The 16303-nt window shown below is 39.9% G+C and overlaps 1 protein-coding gene across 1 annotated transcript in view; it reads left to right on the top strand.

Annotated features, from left to right (window-relative positions):
• Window positions 1-16303, top strand: part of KCNQ5 (potassium voltage-gated channel subfamily Q member 5) — a 301315-nt gene that overhangs the window by 226360 nt on the left and 58652 nt on the right. Inside the window, exon 3 of the mRNA XM_075414513.1 lies at window positions 783-909. Coding sequence (XP_075270628.1) covers window positions 783-909 — 127 coding nt within the window. The remainder of the gene's footprint in view (window positions 1-782; window positions 910-16303) is intronic.

Raw genomic sequence — 16303 nt, 5'->3', positions numbered from 1 at the left:
AATTTCATATATACAGGCTAATGCTGTTGAAATGGACAGTCTTCAAGAAAGTTCCAATATCAAAGAAAAGCAAGCCAGACAAACAAGGCAGGATTTTTAAATGCTTTCATTTACATGTTTTTCAGGGACAGTTATGCCTAGTGCGAACATTTGTTTACTGTCTTACAAACAATTCCATACCTATTGCATGTAATTACACTTGCACGTATCTTCACCTACTTCTGGGAACAAATTGATTTCCTAAATGCTTCTGCATCATCTTAATTACTTCACCTGTACATTGCTACAATGAAAATATATCTACCAAAATATTGACACTTCAATCTAAGAACAAATTTTATGTATGTGGACATATAACATCCATTCTTCACTAGCTTAGACAGCTTAGATAGCTAGTGAAGATTGTATGTTATATATCCACATACATAAAATTATTGGTAGATATATTAGCTGTGGTCTGATCCTCAACATCTAAAGTCACTGAATATTTTGCTTTGGTATTTTTTGAGTATGATTCAGTCCTTCAGTGTTTTATAGTTAGTAGCCATTCTTAGCAGATATTTAATGTTATTCAGGTTAGAGTTAGACCCTTCACCAGGAAGATCTAGGGACTGAGTTTTGTGTGTAGATGTGCAGCCATCCTGGCGAACAGTGTCCCAAGTTTGGCTTGGGATATTCAGGTGCTCAAGGTAAACTGGTGGGCACACACTGTGGTCAGAAGTTTCCTGGTGCTTCAATGCTGGTTATCTGTAACAGACATTTTTCTTATTTTCCATTGCTAGGAATTTGTCATGATTGTTGTCTTTGGTTTGGAATTCATTATTCGTATCTGGTCTGCTGGATGCTGTTGTCGTTATCGAGGATGGCAAGGAAGACTGCGCTTTGCAAGGAAACCATTCTGTGTAATAGGTGAGTGTCCCAGCTCTAGTTCATTTTAAGTTAAAAATAATAGCTTCCCCTTCTGTTTTGCTTCTGAATGAAGACAAATGGAATCAGACTCTGCTTACAGTAACCAGGTGTAAATCCACAATAGCTGTGTGTCACCTGTCATCTGCCCAAGGCTTTTCTAGATATAAAATCCCAAAGTTCCCAAATACCAGTCATCCCGTGTTACATTTTCCAAAGGACATCTTCCTATGCATGTCATCCAGCTGGCATGTATGTAGGAAGAATGAGGGACTGAGAGCTAATCTCCTTGAAAGTCATGGGAGCTGTATGCATTTAATGGGCATGAATATTAGACGTCTTGTATATACATGCATACATATCTTGAACATACATGCATACATTGTGCTCTCCTTATTTAACCTCTGACCAGCCATAAGTTTGCGGACCTACCAAGAAATGTCTTCTGATAACATTGCTGCTTCCTGCATTGCTGCTCTCTGCGTGACACTCCAGGTGCCTGCTCTGCCAGTTGCTCTGGCAGAGGACGTAGCATACTTCTACAACTATTTCAAAAGACTCTTCCTCCCCTTCTTTGCTCTAGAAATTCTCTCTGAGAAAGGTGAATAGGGCCACAAGCAGTCAAAAGCGTATTTTTTAAAAGAACCCACAGGAAAAAGTTTCCCAATAAAGGGAGAAACCAAGGATGGCTAACCAGATTAATCCAATAATTTCTTATTTTTCTAATGGTTTGGAGCAAATGCTTTTTACAGGACATCTGTGGAACTTCAGGATATCGATGTCCTGACTTCTTTCTCAACCTCTTTCCTCTCTCCAGCCTTTAATTTCGTTTGCTTGTATCTTAAATTAACTTACACATTGATTGGGGCAGGAGACATATTTTCCCATGCATCTACACAGCAGCTACCACAACAAAGTCACACACTTATAGCAGTTACACACACAGTTCTCAGTGGAAACAGTGAATAACAATATTGTCATGTAGATGAATGCAATCCCAGTCTAAAAAAGTTATGCAGTGTCCTGTGGCATAGCAGACCAATGCACTTGTTAGGGCTCACGTGTAAAGCAAGCTTTTGCCTTCGGCCTCATTCCCCAGTAAATCCACACGTTATCCCACTGAGGAATTCCTGCAATGGAAAAATGGGCGTTATCAAGATGTGCATGAGTAGGTGGAAAGGCATTGCAGACTGTCTTCCCCTCAGAAGGAACCACCTCCTCTACGCTATTGTATGACACTGTGGGAGAGGAGGACATATTGGGACTGGGACTGGTTTTGTTCAGGGAGCAGGCGAGATGGGTACGCACCTTACTCAATCCCATTCAGCACCAGGCTGCACATTTGCCCTGAGGTTCCCACGTCTGGCCAAAATGAAAGTGGAAACAAAATTCAAAAATCTTCCCAGACTCTATCAGTCACCTGTCAGGCGAAAGCTAGAAATTCAGACATCTACTATTCCTGGCACCAGCAAACATAGCTACTCTCCTTAACCAGACTTACCACTATTCCAAGATTTCTGGTGCACCTGAAACTTTGCAGTAGTCAGGTTTTGTCAGCACATGATCGTAAGAAAGCACCAGACTGTTAACATGGTAAAATTAACCTACTTCAGCTATTTAGTACTTACTAGAAACATATTAATCTTTAAAGAATTTGAACTTACTAGAAGCATTTGACATCTTAGAGTGGTTTGCTGCTCTCCCAAATGCCACTGTGTGGGAACACCAGCAGTTTGTCCGACTCAGCTTTCGTTTCTCCTCCCTTTCCTGTCTCACTCAACTGACGAGTTTCCTGCCAGTGATTAACTTCAGTCTGAGGTGCTAATTCCCAGCAAAAAGGAATGGAGGTGTTCTTCCTTGTCCAAAACTCTGCACGTTATCATGGGGCAGCTGATGTAGATTTTCCCCCTTTCCTTTAAACAGCTCATAGCTACCCTCCTACTGTTTGTGAAATGCTTCAGGCAGGTCTCCTGGCACAGGCCTCAGTGAATGCTGGGGTTTACTTCACTTGATCATGGTTTTTCCTCCTGTCTCCGGAGTTCACCTGCTCTCTTTGCTGCGCCTACTTTCATGTAGGCAATCTCTAGCCTTGAAAACATCTTCTCTGTCTCCCTTACAACTCCATCACTTGCTTGCAGATTTAATTAGTAGCCAACAGTCTTTTGCTTGTGTCTTCATATGCTGGTTCATTAGATGAAAGGAGAACTTTGTTCTGCAAAACACTGCACAGCTATTAGCGCAGCTGCTGGAAACTAAACCATTAGCTTGAATTTCTTGCCGTTAATTATTCTGTGTCTCTCTTCTTCTGCTGATTGATTTTTGTCCATTTCCAGACTTTAGCAACCCTGAAGGGAGATTCAGATGTTCGGCATCTCTACAGATTTGATCTTTTGAGAAAGAACCTTTAGCAAGCCAGCTTGCAGCTCTTGCTGCATTAGGGAACTATTTGCCTGGCACCTCAGCTTTGCAGTCATGGCAGAATTGTGCCCTAGCAGCAATGGCCAATGGGCTGTACAAACTAGAGCACCATCTTTAGATGAAGACGCATGATTATCTCCCTTTACTTCGCAGTCATTAGTCCACATCTAAGATACTGCACCCCATTTTCCCACTTCCACACCACACATGAAAGACATCAGTGAACTGGAGTAAGGTCAGTGAAGGCCACCAAGGTGACTGGGGCGGGAGCATTTGCCCTGTGAGGAGAGACTGAGGGACTTGGGCTTGTTCAGCCTGAAGAAGGGATGGCTTCAAGGAGAACTCTGTGAACTCGGTGCTGAGGTGTTCTTAAAAGCACATGGCCAGTTTCAGCCTGTTATTTTCATGTGTTTGTTTAATTATTTACTTACTCCTCCATTCAGTTATTCTTTCAGCTTATTCTTACAGTGGAACAATAATATTTTGGAAGGCTTAGTCTATTTACCACTGATTAAATTTGCTACATATCTCCAGCAGATCTGTTCTCTGATTATTTATGCGATCAAATACAAATCACATAGGAGAATGGCCTAAGAGCTAGGAATAATAAATTTGAGATTGCCTTAAGGGTCACATTCAGACAGCATTTATTTTTTTCCATTAATAACCTAATAACCAGAAAAAATCTATTCAGGGCCAAAGCTCTGTGCTTACATTAGTGTGCCTATAATGTCACTACCCTGACAAATTAGTTCATCAAGTAACTCTGTGTGCTACCAGGTTAGTAACGATATCTATCAAATTATTTGACAGTCTTGTACCCTTGTTTATTTCTGTGAAAATGGGAATAATAGTGTAGTAATAAACCTTGATTTGTATTTTGCTCTCTCTCAGGAGTTACCTGCCATCCCTCATTTTCTCTGGTTGTGTCTGACCCTGTGCACATAGTGGAAAGGGCATACCAACATACCATCCCACATACTTAAATTATGTACTTAAAGATGTACTTGCTTCAGTAGATCCTGAATTTCCCTGGCATATCAGTCTGAAGCTTGGCTGTTAGCACTGTAGAGCAATGTTGCTGCGTTATACTGTGCAGACATGTGGAAATCCAGGCACCGCATCTCCTAACTGCTGTCACTGGGTGCCAGGGACTCCGATGCCCAGGAAAAAATCTGTGTCTGCCTGTGCTTTAGGGGAAGCCATGCTCACTGAAGATGCCCACTATAAAAGAGGACACGTCTGCTACTCTGGAAAAAAGCAAGGCATCCCCTCCCTGTACAGCCAGTCAGGAAACACATAACATTTCTCCAGGGCAACTAGACTTCCTTGTGAAGTCTGGTTTCATGTATTTCTCATTTCTCATTTTCATGTATTCCTCATTTCATGTATTTCTCTTAGTCCATTAGCAGCTTCCCCACAGCTGCTTCTATTTTACCTCTAGTCAAGCTACAGCATGATGGAAATGTCACAAGTTCAAATTCTGTTGAGGCTGCAGAATGAACAAATTCCCAGCAGGAAGCTTAAGTCCATTATCTGTAATCAGGCTCTTGAACTTCATGGCTGGCAAACCTCGTTTCAGAGCATTAAGTGATAGCAGTGGCTGTTGCGTATTACTGGATCTATTTTTCATTAATTAGAGTGGTAATGAACCATCATATGGCACTTCTGTCAAACCTTTATAAACAAATCCATATCTAGTGTGTTACAAGATCTGCTGAACTTTTAATTTGAACTAATTCAATATATTTATGTAATGATACACTGTGTGTCTGTCACCTCAGTATTTAGACACATTATATAGTTTAAATAGAGACACATAGTAAGTCTGCTGCTCATGATAAACAATATAAACAGCCCCTTTCCAGTTCAATTTGAACTCTAAATAACCCAGAGATGGTCTGTAATTAAGTATATGCTTGATCAAGGAGACACATCACATCTCATTATGAACCCTGCCAAAACCAAGTTCCAGCAGCAGCAAATTCCTTGTTGAGGGGTCTCCTGCCAGCCCAGCTTGAACGCAACTCAGGAACATGCTGCCCACTTCACTCCAGAAAATACTCTGATAGTAGTAGTAGTAGTATTAAGATTGGAAATTGAAAGTTCATCAGATAATTTCAGCAGCCATAATTATGTGCAATGAACAGAGGCAAACATTAGACTAAAACAGTCCCAAAATGTGTAGGTTTTTAAAAGTAATATTTACCGGCATATCTTCATGTTGACAATCCTGGCAGTACAGTACTTAGAACAGTGTAAGAAAAATAATGTCTTCTCGATATCATGTATGGGCCTTATTCTTTCACATTTACTTTTGCCGACTACTACCCTCCCTGCTGAGAAAGGTAGCATTTGCTACGAGTAAAGACATGAGGCTCTGGTCTTCCTTCGATAAGCTTTGTGTCTGCTATTCAAAAGAAATCTGCTAGTTTGGTACAATGCAGTTCATGTTGAATTTTCTTTCTGGTGTGCACTAAAGAATTCAGCAGCCTGTATTTGTCAATTTGCATCATTTTTTGACCTAACACTAGTGTCACTGCCATGTTATTTTGCATAAAGGAGTGCCTACCATGAACTGGGCAACCTGAGTGAGGTGTCTAACAACTTCTTCTTCCCCACTGGGCGACTGTGGGTTGTGTCATTTCATCTTCATGAGGCTTGGAGTTTGAGGTTTTGATCTGAGGGCTGAAGTTTTTTGCATCCATATTCTGTGCATCTGCTGAGACATCTAGTGATGAAGGACATCAACAAGGCTAGTGTAAGATTTCTGATGAAATGATTTTTCATAAAAAAATACCAATTAATTGAAATCAAAGTAGTTCTTGGAAACAAACTAATTCCCTTTTTATGAGGAAAGGCATTTTCTATTCAATCCAGATCTTTGTCTCTTTGTCATCAAAATTAGAAGCACTCTCTCTCCCAAACATGCAGAATAGACAATAATAGAATTTCTGATTAGCGGATAAAGCACGGCTAAATTCTTGTTCTGGGAGATTTGTAGCAGGAAATTGCAATCTCTCAGCCCCACTGAAACTATCCAAACATCAATAAATAATTTTTAATTTGTCCAGAGAGAGATGCGGATTTACTCCATCATCTGGTGTTAATTGTAGTCCTCTGCTACATGAGAAACTTTGATTTCATTCATCCAAAGAATAATCAGTCATTCATAAACAGACTATTCCAGCAGTACAAATTAGAAAAGATCCACATCAGAATGGACAAAATAGCTTAGAGCACTGGGATGTGAAGAATCAGAGAACAAAGACAGGTTTGTGATAGAAAACCTGTCAAAACCCAGAGACCTTTTACTAAAAAAGAATTTATGCATGATATTAGAATTACCTTCTCAGAAGGCTATTGAAGATATTTTCCCAAGGATGAGGTACTTATGTCCATCCCAGAAAAGACTGATATAACTCAGTACCTGCACTAAAATGTTTAGTGATTCTCAATTCAGTTCACCCTTGTTATGAAAGTCTCCTAAAGTCAAATGTCACAGTCAAGTGATTTAGAAATAATGAAGTTCTCTGTCCATATTTGTTCAGAATCTGTAAGCTATTTACAGAGTCTTTCAGGTGATTGATGATCTCTCATTTTTGAATCTCAGAAAATATACTGTACATGTATTTATTATTTTTGTTAAATTATATATTATAAAGTACTATGTACTGTAAAATATTATATATTATAAATGTGTATTATAGAACTTCCAGTGCTGCTTATGAGACACAAGTTTTGAGTGACTGGGAGATGTACAGTAAGAAAGAGATAAACAACTGATAGACCAAGAAGCAGTCAACATTTTATTGTTTTAGGCTTGGTATGTTCAATTTCGCTCACATTTTTTAGGGACTCGTTTTAAACTTGTTGCTACTGGAGATGCCCGGTATATGAAGATGCTTACAGAAATAGCTTTCTTTTCATTACCTGACTTTGTTCGATTTGAGATATTCATATCCTGCCTTACTACACTGAATTCCTGTCATATCCATAGACAAGATAGTTGCTCAAATATCCATACATACATGTAAATTCTCCAATCCAAAATTAAGCAATCGTTAATGTAAGCACTGGTGTGGAAGTCAGAGGTAGACAGGATTGTGGCAAATTCACTTATCTGCCTACCTCAGCATATGGAGTCTCAAAAGCAGTAAAATAGTTGGTTTGTTTTCCAAATTTTATCATTCCTAGCATCTAAAAAAGATTATATTTTTAATTAAGTTAATAAGATGTCAAAGCCTAATCAATATGCAAGGAAATAGCTTCCTTGACTTCTTTCCAGATATTGTGCTGCAGATCAGCTGCTTCAGTGTGTGACGTTCCTTGTAACTCGCATCTCAGGTCATTGTCAGCTCTTTCCGTAGCTCCTCTGCAAGAGGATTTGCTGCTTCGGTGGCTGTACGGGTGTTGCTTTTGCAGCAGCGAATTATGCTGTCCAGGCAGAAACCTGAATCATTTAGGAACATTTCCATATTGGCCCAAAATAGCATCCTATTAGACTAGGTGTTTGCTATTTTGGATTTATGCAGCTACCCATTACTCTATCCTTGGCATACGTGCAACCTCTCTCAGGACTATAATGTCCTGAGCTTGGGGTACCACCCAGTTTCAGCAGGTCTTGTATTTCACTAACATGCCTGTGCTTACTTAGGGGTGCTTTGGTAGCATATTAACAAAAATTTCAATGTTAATGCCTCAACGTGGTACATTAGACAACCATCAGTCTGACTATTTGAGGCATGATTAACTACTCTTGCCAGTGTTAGTCGATCAACTCGTGCTTTCTCTCGTGGTGTCCCAGCCTCCCTCCTGTGAGCCCAAATTAAGATATTTGAAGATGTCTAAGTGGAGTTATTGGCTTGGCATATACTGCAGGAATCTTTCTAGAATGGTTTGAAAGCCCTATGTAAATAGGGAAAATGTCATGGAAATGATAATAGAATAGAATAGAATAGAATAGAATAGAATAGAATAGAATAGAATAGAATAGAATAGAATAGAATAGAATAGAATAGAATAGAATAGAACAGATTTTTTTTTGGAAGAGACCTACAATGATCAGTTAGTCCAACTGCCTGACCACTTCAGGGCTGACCAAACATTAAAGCAAATTACTAAGGGCGTTGTTCAAACACCTCTTAAACACTGACAGGCTTCAAACATCGATCACCTCTCTAGGGAGCCTGTTCCAGTGTTTGACCACCCATTGGTAAAGAAACGCTTCCTAATGTCCAGTCTCTAGGGTGATCTACCTGATCGTCCTGGGTATTGTATTGTGGGCAACTACCTTATTTAAGTATTTCTGTAATAATTGCCGTTTTTACTAATCCTTGTGCACAGATCACTTTGTTCCTTTTACATTCACCTGGAAGTGTACAACAGCAGGCAACATGCTGCTATTTTATATTTGTTGTATGTCTTTCCATCTCTTTGGTGGTTTCAGTTTATAATTATTTCTGTTATGCCTGTTTAATTCTGCAACTTTGTTGCTGTCTTTGCTGAAGACTAGTTTATTTCTGTTCAGGTCATCTGTGTGTGAGAGAGGTCTCCAGGAAAAGGGTCAATGGTGCAGTCAGTTAAAAACAGTGGTTTCATTTTACTTGGCTGTATTGTCTTTTAGAAAAATAGGCATTTTCAGTTGCTTTAGAGAGAGTGTTGTTTTCTTCAAATGCGTTTTTCTGGTATCTGTTCAGCTTTAATTTGTTAACTAGCAATGCTGACAGTCTAAAACACAAGCTTTTCCTACTGTTTTGTTCAGTAGAGTCAAACTGATTGCCAGGTGTCCTCATCCAGCCCTGCAACTAGCTTATTAGTGATCGCAAAGCTTGAAGAAATTCACTCTCCACAGATGTTTCCATTCTCGTACATCCCTTCAGAGAGGTGTGTGCTGCCACCAGCACTGGTAAAGTGACAGATGGGCCAAAGAGTCCAGTGGAAATTGCAGAAAATCTCTGGTTTTATAACCATACCTTGAGTGGTTGCACTCCAACTTCTACATTAGAAAAAGACTTGTGTACAAGACAGAAAGTACAGTTTTTTAATTCCTCTTTTTTACAACTGCGGTGTTAAGCACAGCAATTAGGAAGGATCTGAAAATGTAACAACATTGTTATATTGTGTAACAGAGTTATAGTATTTATATCTCAAGTTTAATACAGCTAAGTAGAAATATTTGCATATTTCTAGATGGCAAATTGGGCATGTTCTACACATTTTAATTTCCTCCATTCCCTTCCTACCCCTAGCACTTAAGCACCAGGCTCCCACAACCTGTAGGATCCTCTTAAAGAAAAATTACATTTTTTTATCTTAAAGTTCGTGATCATAACTCTTAAAAGTGAGCATTTACCTTTCCGCTGGTAGATGATATTGCTATCAATAACAGAGCTCAGCAAGATGTCCACCAGATCTATCTTACATCAAGCCATGTAGGCTCCAAAACAGTGTAAATGCTTGCTTGAGTCTGGCCTAAGTCGTCCCTGCCGCAGATAGAGGCAGCTCCAGGCCCTTGCTCCCACCCTCATGCCCTGATCCTGGTGGCCCCACGTGTGTCTGCGACCACCCAAGGAGCAGCCAGGGTGAAGGCAGGGCATCTTTGGCCCTGGTGCTCCCCTCCGCCAGCCCAGCCTGCTCGTGAGACCCCACGTTGGGGACCACTTCGTTTTGGATTAAAATGTCACAAGGCAGAGTCGAAAGGTTGTTACGCAGGGTGGCACACTCTGCTGTATTAAAGTCTCATTCTGGGGTTGCCTCCTGTTGGGACTGATTGTTTTCCCTCTCAGACAAGCACTGAACAGAGCTTCTATTTCTTACTTCACATCTCCCACACCGGGAAGTCTCAAGGGTGGCTGCGGCTGCAAGGTGACCCACACTAGTGTTCTCAGAAACATATAATGCTTCTAGCTGGCACGGTAGTCCCTCTTCAGCTGCCCACCCGCAACTTGTAGGTGGGACAGCAGCTGAGGATAAAGAGTGACTGAAGATCTCTGTTTCCATACCGTCTGAGTAAACTCTGTATTTACAGAAACAGAGGAGTCCCAGGAGGCACTCACACTGGCTGTGCAGACATCCAAAATAGTATAGGTTAGGGATGCAAGTTTGGGTTTTAAGCAGCAGAGAGAGGTATATGCCTCCAGAGGACGGCTCAGAAAACTTAAGGTAGGAATTCATCTTTTTAAGTCAACACTGACTTGTTCCTGTCTTCAACACCTGCATTAGGTAACTCCCGTAGGTACTGGGTCTTTTTCCCCCACCCTGTGAATTTGAGAGCAGATTATTAACACTGTCTCTTCCTTCTCCACCTACAAACAGGCTTTTCCTCTCCCTCAGAGACACACTCTTCTCTGTGCTGCTGTTTTCAGCACCACGACTTCTTAATTTTTGCCTGTCCACTCTCACCCTCACACCCAAGATTTTTCTGTTGCCACCTTTTTTTGGCCTTTCCACTCCCATACCACTGCATCACCTTCACTTTGTGCACAGCCTGGGAACCCGTTAGATGGACTCTTCCAGACACCCTGCCTGCCTGCCCCTCCCTGAGATTTTAGAGTAGGATTGAAAAGGCCGTGAAAGTGCAGGCTCCTGCCTATAGATTCCTACCTGTGTGGTTACAAGGACCCAGCACAGAGATAGCACTGCTTCCCCTGCTGTGCTGGATCGTGGAGGAGCCCCATTTGGTGTCTTTCTACCTGCTGACTAGTGTCAGATACCTCTAAAAAAGGCATTAATACCTGCAGCCCAAATAGCCAAACACACAATATTTTTGTTCGGACATTCGGTGATCAGTGACTGACTCCTACGGGAATTTGGATCCCCTGGAAAAGCTAATTCCAGCAGTTCAGGGAGAAACATCCAATCCTGTCTTTAATTTTCCCTGGTTATTCCTTTATATCCCGTGGCAATGAATTCTACAAGTTAATTGCATGTTGTATTTCTTTTTATCAGATTTAATTTGTCTTTTGATCTCGCTTTTATAAGGAAGGGTAAATAGGAGGCATCCAACAGAACTTCTTATCTTCCTCTAGTTTGCATACTTCTATCTGCCATCTCATATTTGTCTTCTGACTAACCGCTCCTAAATTATTCAGCCCTTTCTCCATACACAAGTCTTGCCATGCCTGCAGTTATTTTGTTTTTTTCTTGATGATAACTTTGTGGTTTTCTTACAGTCTGACCTAAAGAGCCTCTTTTTCATCAGACCTGTGTGTGTCTGTCTGGCTGTCCATCCTGCTGCCTTTCCCTCCAGAAATCTTCAGGTTTTTTTTCTCTCCACAACTATAGCCTTCCTCGCTAAGGTCTACTATTATCCAGCAAAAAGCCTCAGACATAGTAAAGTGACAAGCAAACCCTGTTTTCCCAGGGCTTGTAAGTTACTGGGCAGAATAAGTGAAGATTTGTGGGAAGGATCTGCATGTGTTACTGATGGTTTGTGTCTGTGGGTGGACACAAATTGGGTTCACGAGCACTGGGTCGAAGACACATTTTAGGTGTGTTTCTGTCAGCCTGTCTTAAAGCCAAATAAAACTCCTACTGAATAAATAGTGCTTTATTCCTTCTGGCAGGTGCGTATTAATATTGTTGAAGATCAATTATTGGAAAAGGCTAATAAAGTATAAATCCATGATAGGCTTGCAATTGAACTTAAACTTAGCTTTCAGGAGGCCCTTAGATTTTTAAGATTTATTGAGCCAGCTGTTAATAATATAAAGGTGTTTGATGAGGACTTATTCAGTCCATAGAAAGAGTGTGTACTCAACAGGGCCATGAACTTTAATTGCTAACAGTACAAAGACAGGTGAAATGTTCCTATTAATGTTGTTATTCTTATCCGGACTGAATAAAAAATGGTAACCATTACTACAATTTAAAATTCTGTATTTGTTGAGCTATTGTGATTCTCAGCCCATAGAGTAATATTTTGACTATCTACAATAAAAGGTAAAATGACATTATTTTGATATATTGGTCATCATGTCTTGACAGTATGTTACTTTGTCACGGGAACAGTGTACATACACTTTTAGTACATTGGCATATTAATGCATAACATCAGTTGATCTGTCTCGGGGATGAAATTAGGTTCTCATTATAAACTTTGACTAAAAAATGACAAAACAAAAATCTCCTATCGTCCTCATTCTGGAATGTCATAAGGGAATATTTAGTTTTAGTCTAAATATGTCCAGTGTTCACTTTTTGAAAATATTCCTTGTTTTCTGTTTCAAAAATTGTTGGACCTCCAGATTCTAAATTTCTTTGGAATTGTCAACAAGTGTCTTTGACTAGTTTCCAGTTTTATTTTGTTTTGTTTGGGGACGACATATGATTTCATTGTATGGTAAAGAGCTTTAGTCAAGGTGCAGTGAAGGCATAGTAAGGTGCCTATGAAGAAAGGGATATACTGGTGCTGCTTGGGGTATTCATAGATAGAGGAAACATGGAATAGTTCTCCTCCTTGACTTACAAGGACTACACAGCTCCTGTCTGTGATTGAGGCAAGAAATCTTAAGCTAATCATTTTTCATTAGGATAGGCTGAAGAAATACGCTAACCATTGGACCAGCTTCAAAACAAATGTTTAGCAGAAGGGTGCGTGAATTCAGTTTTAGGTGACAGGTTTGGTTTGTGTTTCCCCAGACCACTTTGCTTTGCAGTGTCTGCGTGTGCAGGGATTTCCATGCTTATTCATCCTGTTCGGTGTGCTGCGGGGCAGTAAGCAGAGCTGCCACCGTATAACGTTTCATCAGTCACGGCCAACCTCGGCCAAGTGGACGCTCTCGTCCCAGCTCAGGTACATGCCGGGCTGAGACCCACGCTGGGGTGCGGTGACACCTGCAGATGCCACGGTGAGGTCCCACATGTCCTGCACCTGTGCTGGGGTTCGATGTAGTCTGCCGTCACGTGGACAGGCTCTCCAGTGACGCGCCCTGGGTCACGGCCCCATTTGCTCACAGCTGCTTTGCAGAACTGGCCTAGTCCCCAGCACCAGACTCTGGGGGCTCCCATCAAATCTGGAGTTTCAGCATCAGGACATGGTGCTGCAGCTAATCCTCACAGTGTTTGCAGTTGTAAAACCCTTGAACTGACCTCCTAAAGCATGCCTGCAGTTTAATGCAGAGTTTATTTTCCATGTCACTGAAAATACATGAAACATAACCTATTTTATATTATATTGTATCGTAGTTTAACTCCAGCTGGGAACTAAGCACCACACACTGGTGCTTTTATAATATAAATACATGTGTGTTATATATTATATATTATTTTGTTATTACGTATTATATAAGTTCTATATATGATGTAAATAATACTATGTATTATTTTATATGCCAGTTTTAAATTTTAATTTAATTTATCCTAAGTAATTTTAATTCCTACCATTTTCTCTTTGCCAGAAAAGATAGCTTTACATGTTGGTGAGCTGCTTTTCCAAATAGACCCACATTGACTACGTACAGTTAACGTGTATCCTAGAAAGGAGATGTTTGTATTTCCAGGAGGTCACTTTCATTTCACATTAAAATATTCTGCTTACTCAGATGATTCCAATACATTGCAAATGAAAAGTATAGATGGAGAGAAGGATTCAAGGTCGTTCATTTCTTTTGATCTCTTCACTGGAATATTGCTTAGCTGATGAGTAAGAAAAATCCAAGTTTCTATGCACAGATCAGTTTTAGTAGACTGCTTAGAATTGAAGTCAGTGACTAATGCAGCTGTTTTCCATTGTTAGAAGAAAAAAAAAATCAATAGAGTAGAAGTAGTAATCTCTTTATTTTAATTCCACTTCAGTGCTTAGATAGTGTTACATGTTTTTGTATAACTTCTTTCTCTTCCATGTGCCACTGCCACACATCCCTATCTTCCTGTTTTTCAACAGCAATAAAAGACAATTTTCACACTCATCTGCCTTTATCTCTGCGAACTATCTTGATACACAGAACTATTTCAATTTCCTACTTCTAAAAATACCAAGTTATTTTGCATCTTGAAAAAAGATTACAAAAGGAAGCAAAATCACCAACTTGTTTTGCCTGTAATGACAATCAAGATGGTTTCTGTCCAGAGTGTTACATATTTGAAAACGCAAAGACCTTTTGGCTGGAGTGACAACAACATCTGCAAAAATCAAACAGCGTCATCCATCCCAAGAATTTCCTGAAGATATCCTGCCAATTACTTTTGCTAGTAGGTGACGATTAATCATAACCTGTCTGGCATCTAAGCAGAGAGATCTGATCCCTGACCAGAAAGAAAAGCTATACTCAGACATAGTTGAAAGCAAATTTTGCCAGGACTCAAGATCCTGAGCACCATTACTTTTAGTATATGCAAAACTTGGATTATCTCATATTGCTTGGGGCTTTTTTGTTGTTCATGATGTTGTTGATTAGGCTGTCTTTTCTCTGTAAAATTGGGGCCTTATTGGTGTAAAATTACTCAGCTTTTTGTGGGCAGTGCGGAACTCAGCTTCTTGCCTCTCCCAAATTACGCTAGAGATGTTCAGGTGATATAATTCACTGGATGACATTAAACTCTTTCTACAGGTGGAGAAAAATGCTTGAGGCTATGGTATTTCAGAGGGTGAAGCTGAGTGACCTCAAAAGACCATGTGTCTCTAGAAGAGTCTCTAAAAATCCTGTTTGCAGTTTTTGACAATCCTGCACATACTGAATTGTACTTTATCAATAAATAGTTTTGTTTCTTCCGGTAGGACAATCTACAAAATATTATAACATCCATCATCTTTCTAACTATGGTAATACTGATCAGCTCTCTATCCAGAGATTGAATTACAGGTTGAATCATTTTTAAAAAATAAGATTCTGGACATTTTAAAGATAAAAATATTAAAAATTCTTCATTTCTGGGGTAAATACTTTTTCAAGGTCACTGGAAGTTCAGTCCACATTAGACCAAATTTTGCTGCTATAACTATGTGAAATATTCCACTGATTTCATAGCAAGGGGACTATTCACAGAGCAAAGGAACTGCCACCTGGTAAAAAAATTACAATTTACCTCTTTTCAAATTAACTGTTGCAGCATACTCTAATCATGATTTTTATTCTTTGCCCTCTTGAACCGGTAAGGGGAAGTGGTTAATCCCTTGTCTGAAGCTAAAAGCATTTTTGCAGCCAGTTATGATGAAATGACCTTTTCCATTCTATGACCTTTCTCAACAAGTGCTCAAGGAATAATGATACAATTATTCCCCTCTCTGAATACCCCTCTATTAGGGTATTCAGAAGCCTTAAACTCTGAAAGTCTTTTTCTTCTTTTTTTAGCTAGCCCACAGGAGCATAAGGTACACCGATGCCGAATATGTTACTAGGCTGTGCAAAAAGGCTGATGATCCTATACAAGTTTGTATACACAGACCTTTTCTTTTAGGAATCTGAAAAAGAGCAACCCTATTTTCATGTACTGCTGCATGGCTTATATTCAGGTGTCTATCTTCAGGCTATACCTTAACCTGCTTTAAGCTGCCAGTTTATAGCAGTTTAGGATAGAGTCTGTGGAATATATTTTTGTTATCATGTTTCTGTAGTGTAGTACACTCAAATACAGTGCTCCGGAATGTGTGTTGTGTAAACTTGGTGCTGTAGTGTCTGATTAAAATTCAAAGTACATTTCTACATTGATGATACCCTCTGGCCCCAGCCAGCGAGCTGTGGAGATTGTTGTAGATAAATTGAAAGGGGTTCTGGGAACAGCAATAAACATGATCAAGCTCCTGGAAGGACTGATATACGAAGAGATATTAGAAAAACTAAAATGCTGGTCATTCCCTCCCTTCCACCATTCCTTGCAACTTCCTTGCAGTTCAGAATAGATAGTTGTTCACTATTTGTAAGTAGTTGTTTTTGTAAATCTGGATTAAAACTTATTTAAATTCCTTAGCAAATGGGCATAATTGCGCACTGTGCTGCAATACGCACGCATAACCTGTGCAGTTGTAAGCAGACAGAGC

Source organism: Opisthocomus hoazin, chromosome 2, assembly GCF_030867145.1.
Source record: "Opisthocomus hoazin isolate bOpiHoa1 chromosome 2, bOpiHoa1.hap1, whole genome shotgun sequence".
NCBI lineage: Eukaryota > Metazoa > Chordata > Aves > Opisthocomiformes > Opisthocomidae > Opisthocomus > Opisthocomus hoazin.
Note: the sequence above shows the minus strand (reverse complement) of the source record. Positions and strands in the feature narration are given on the sequence as shown.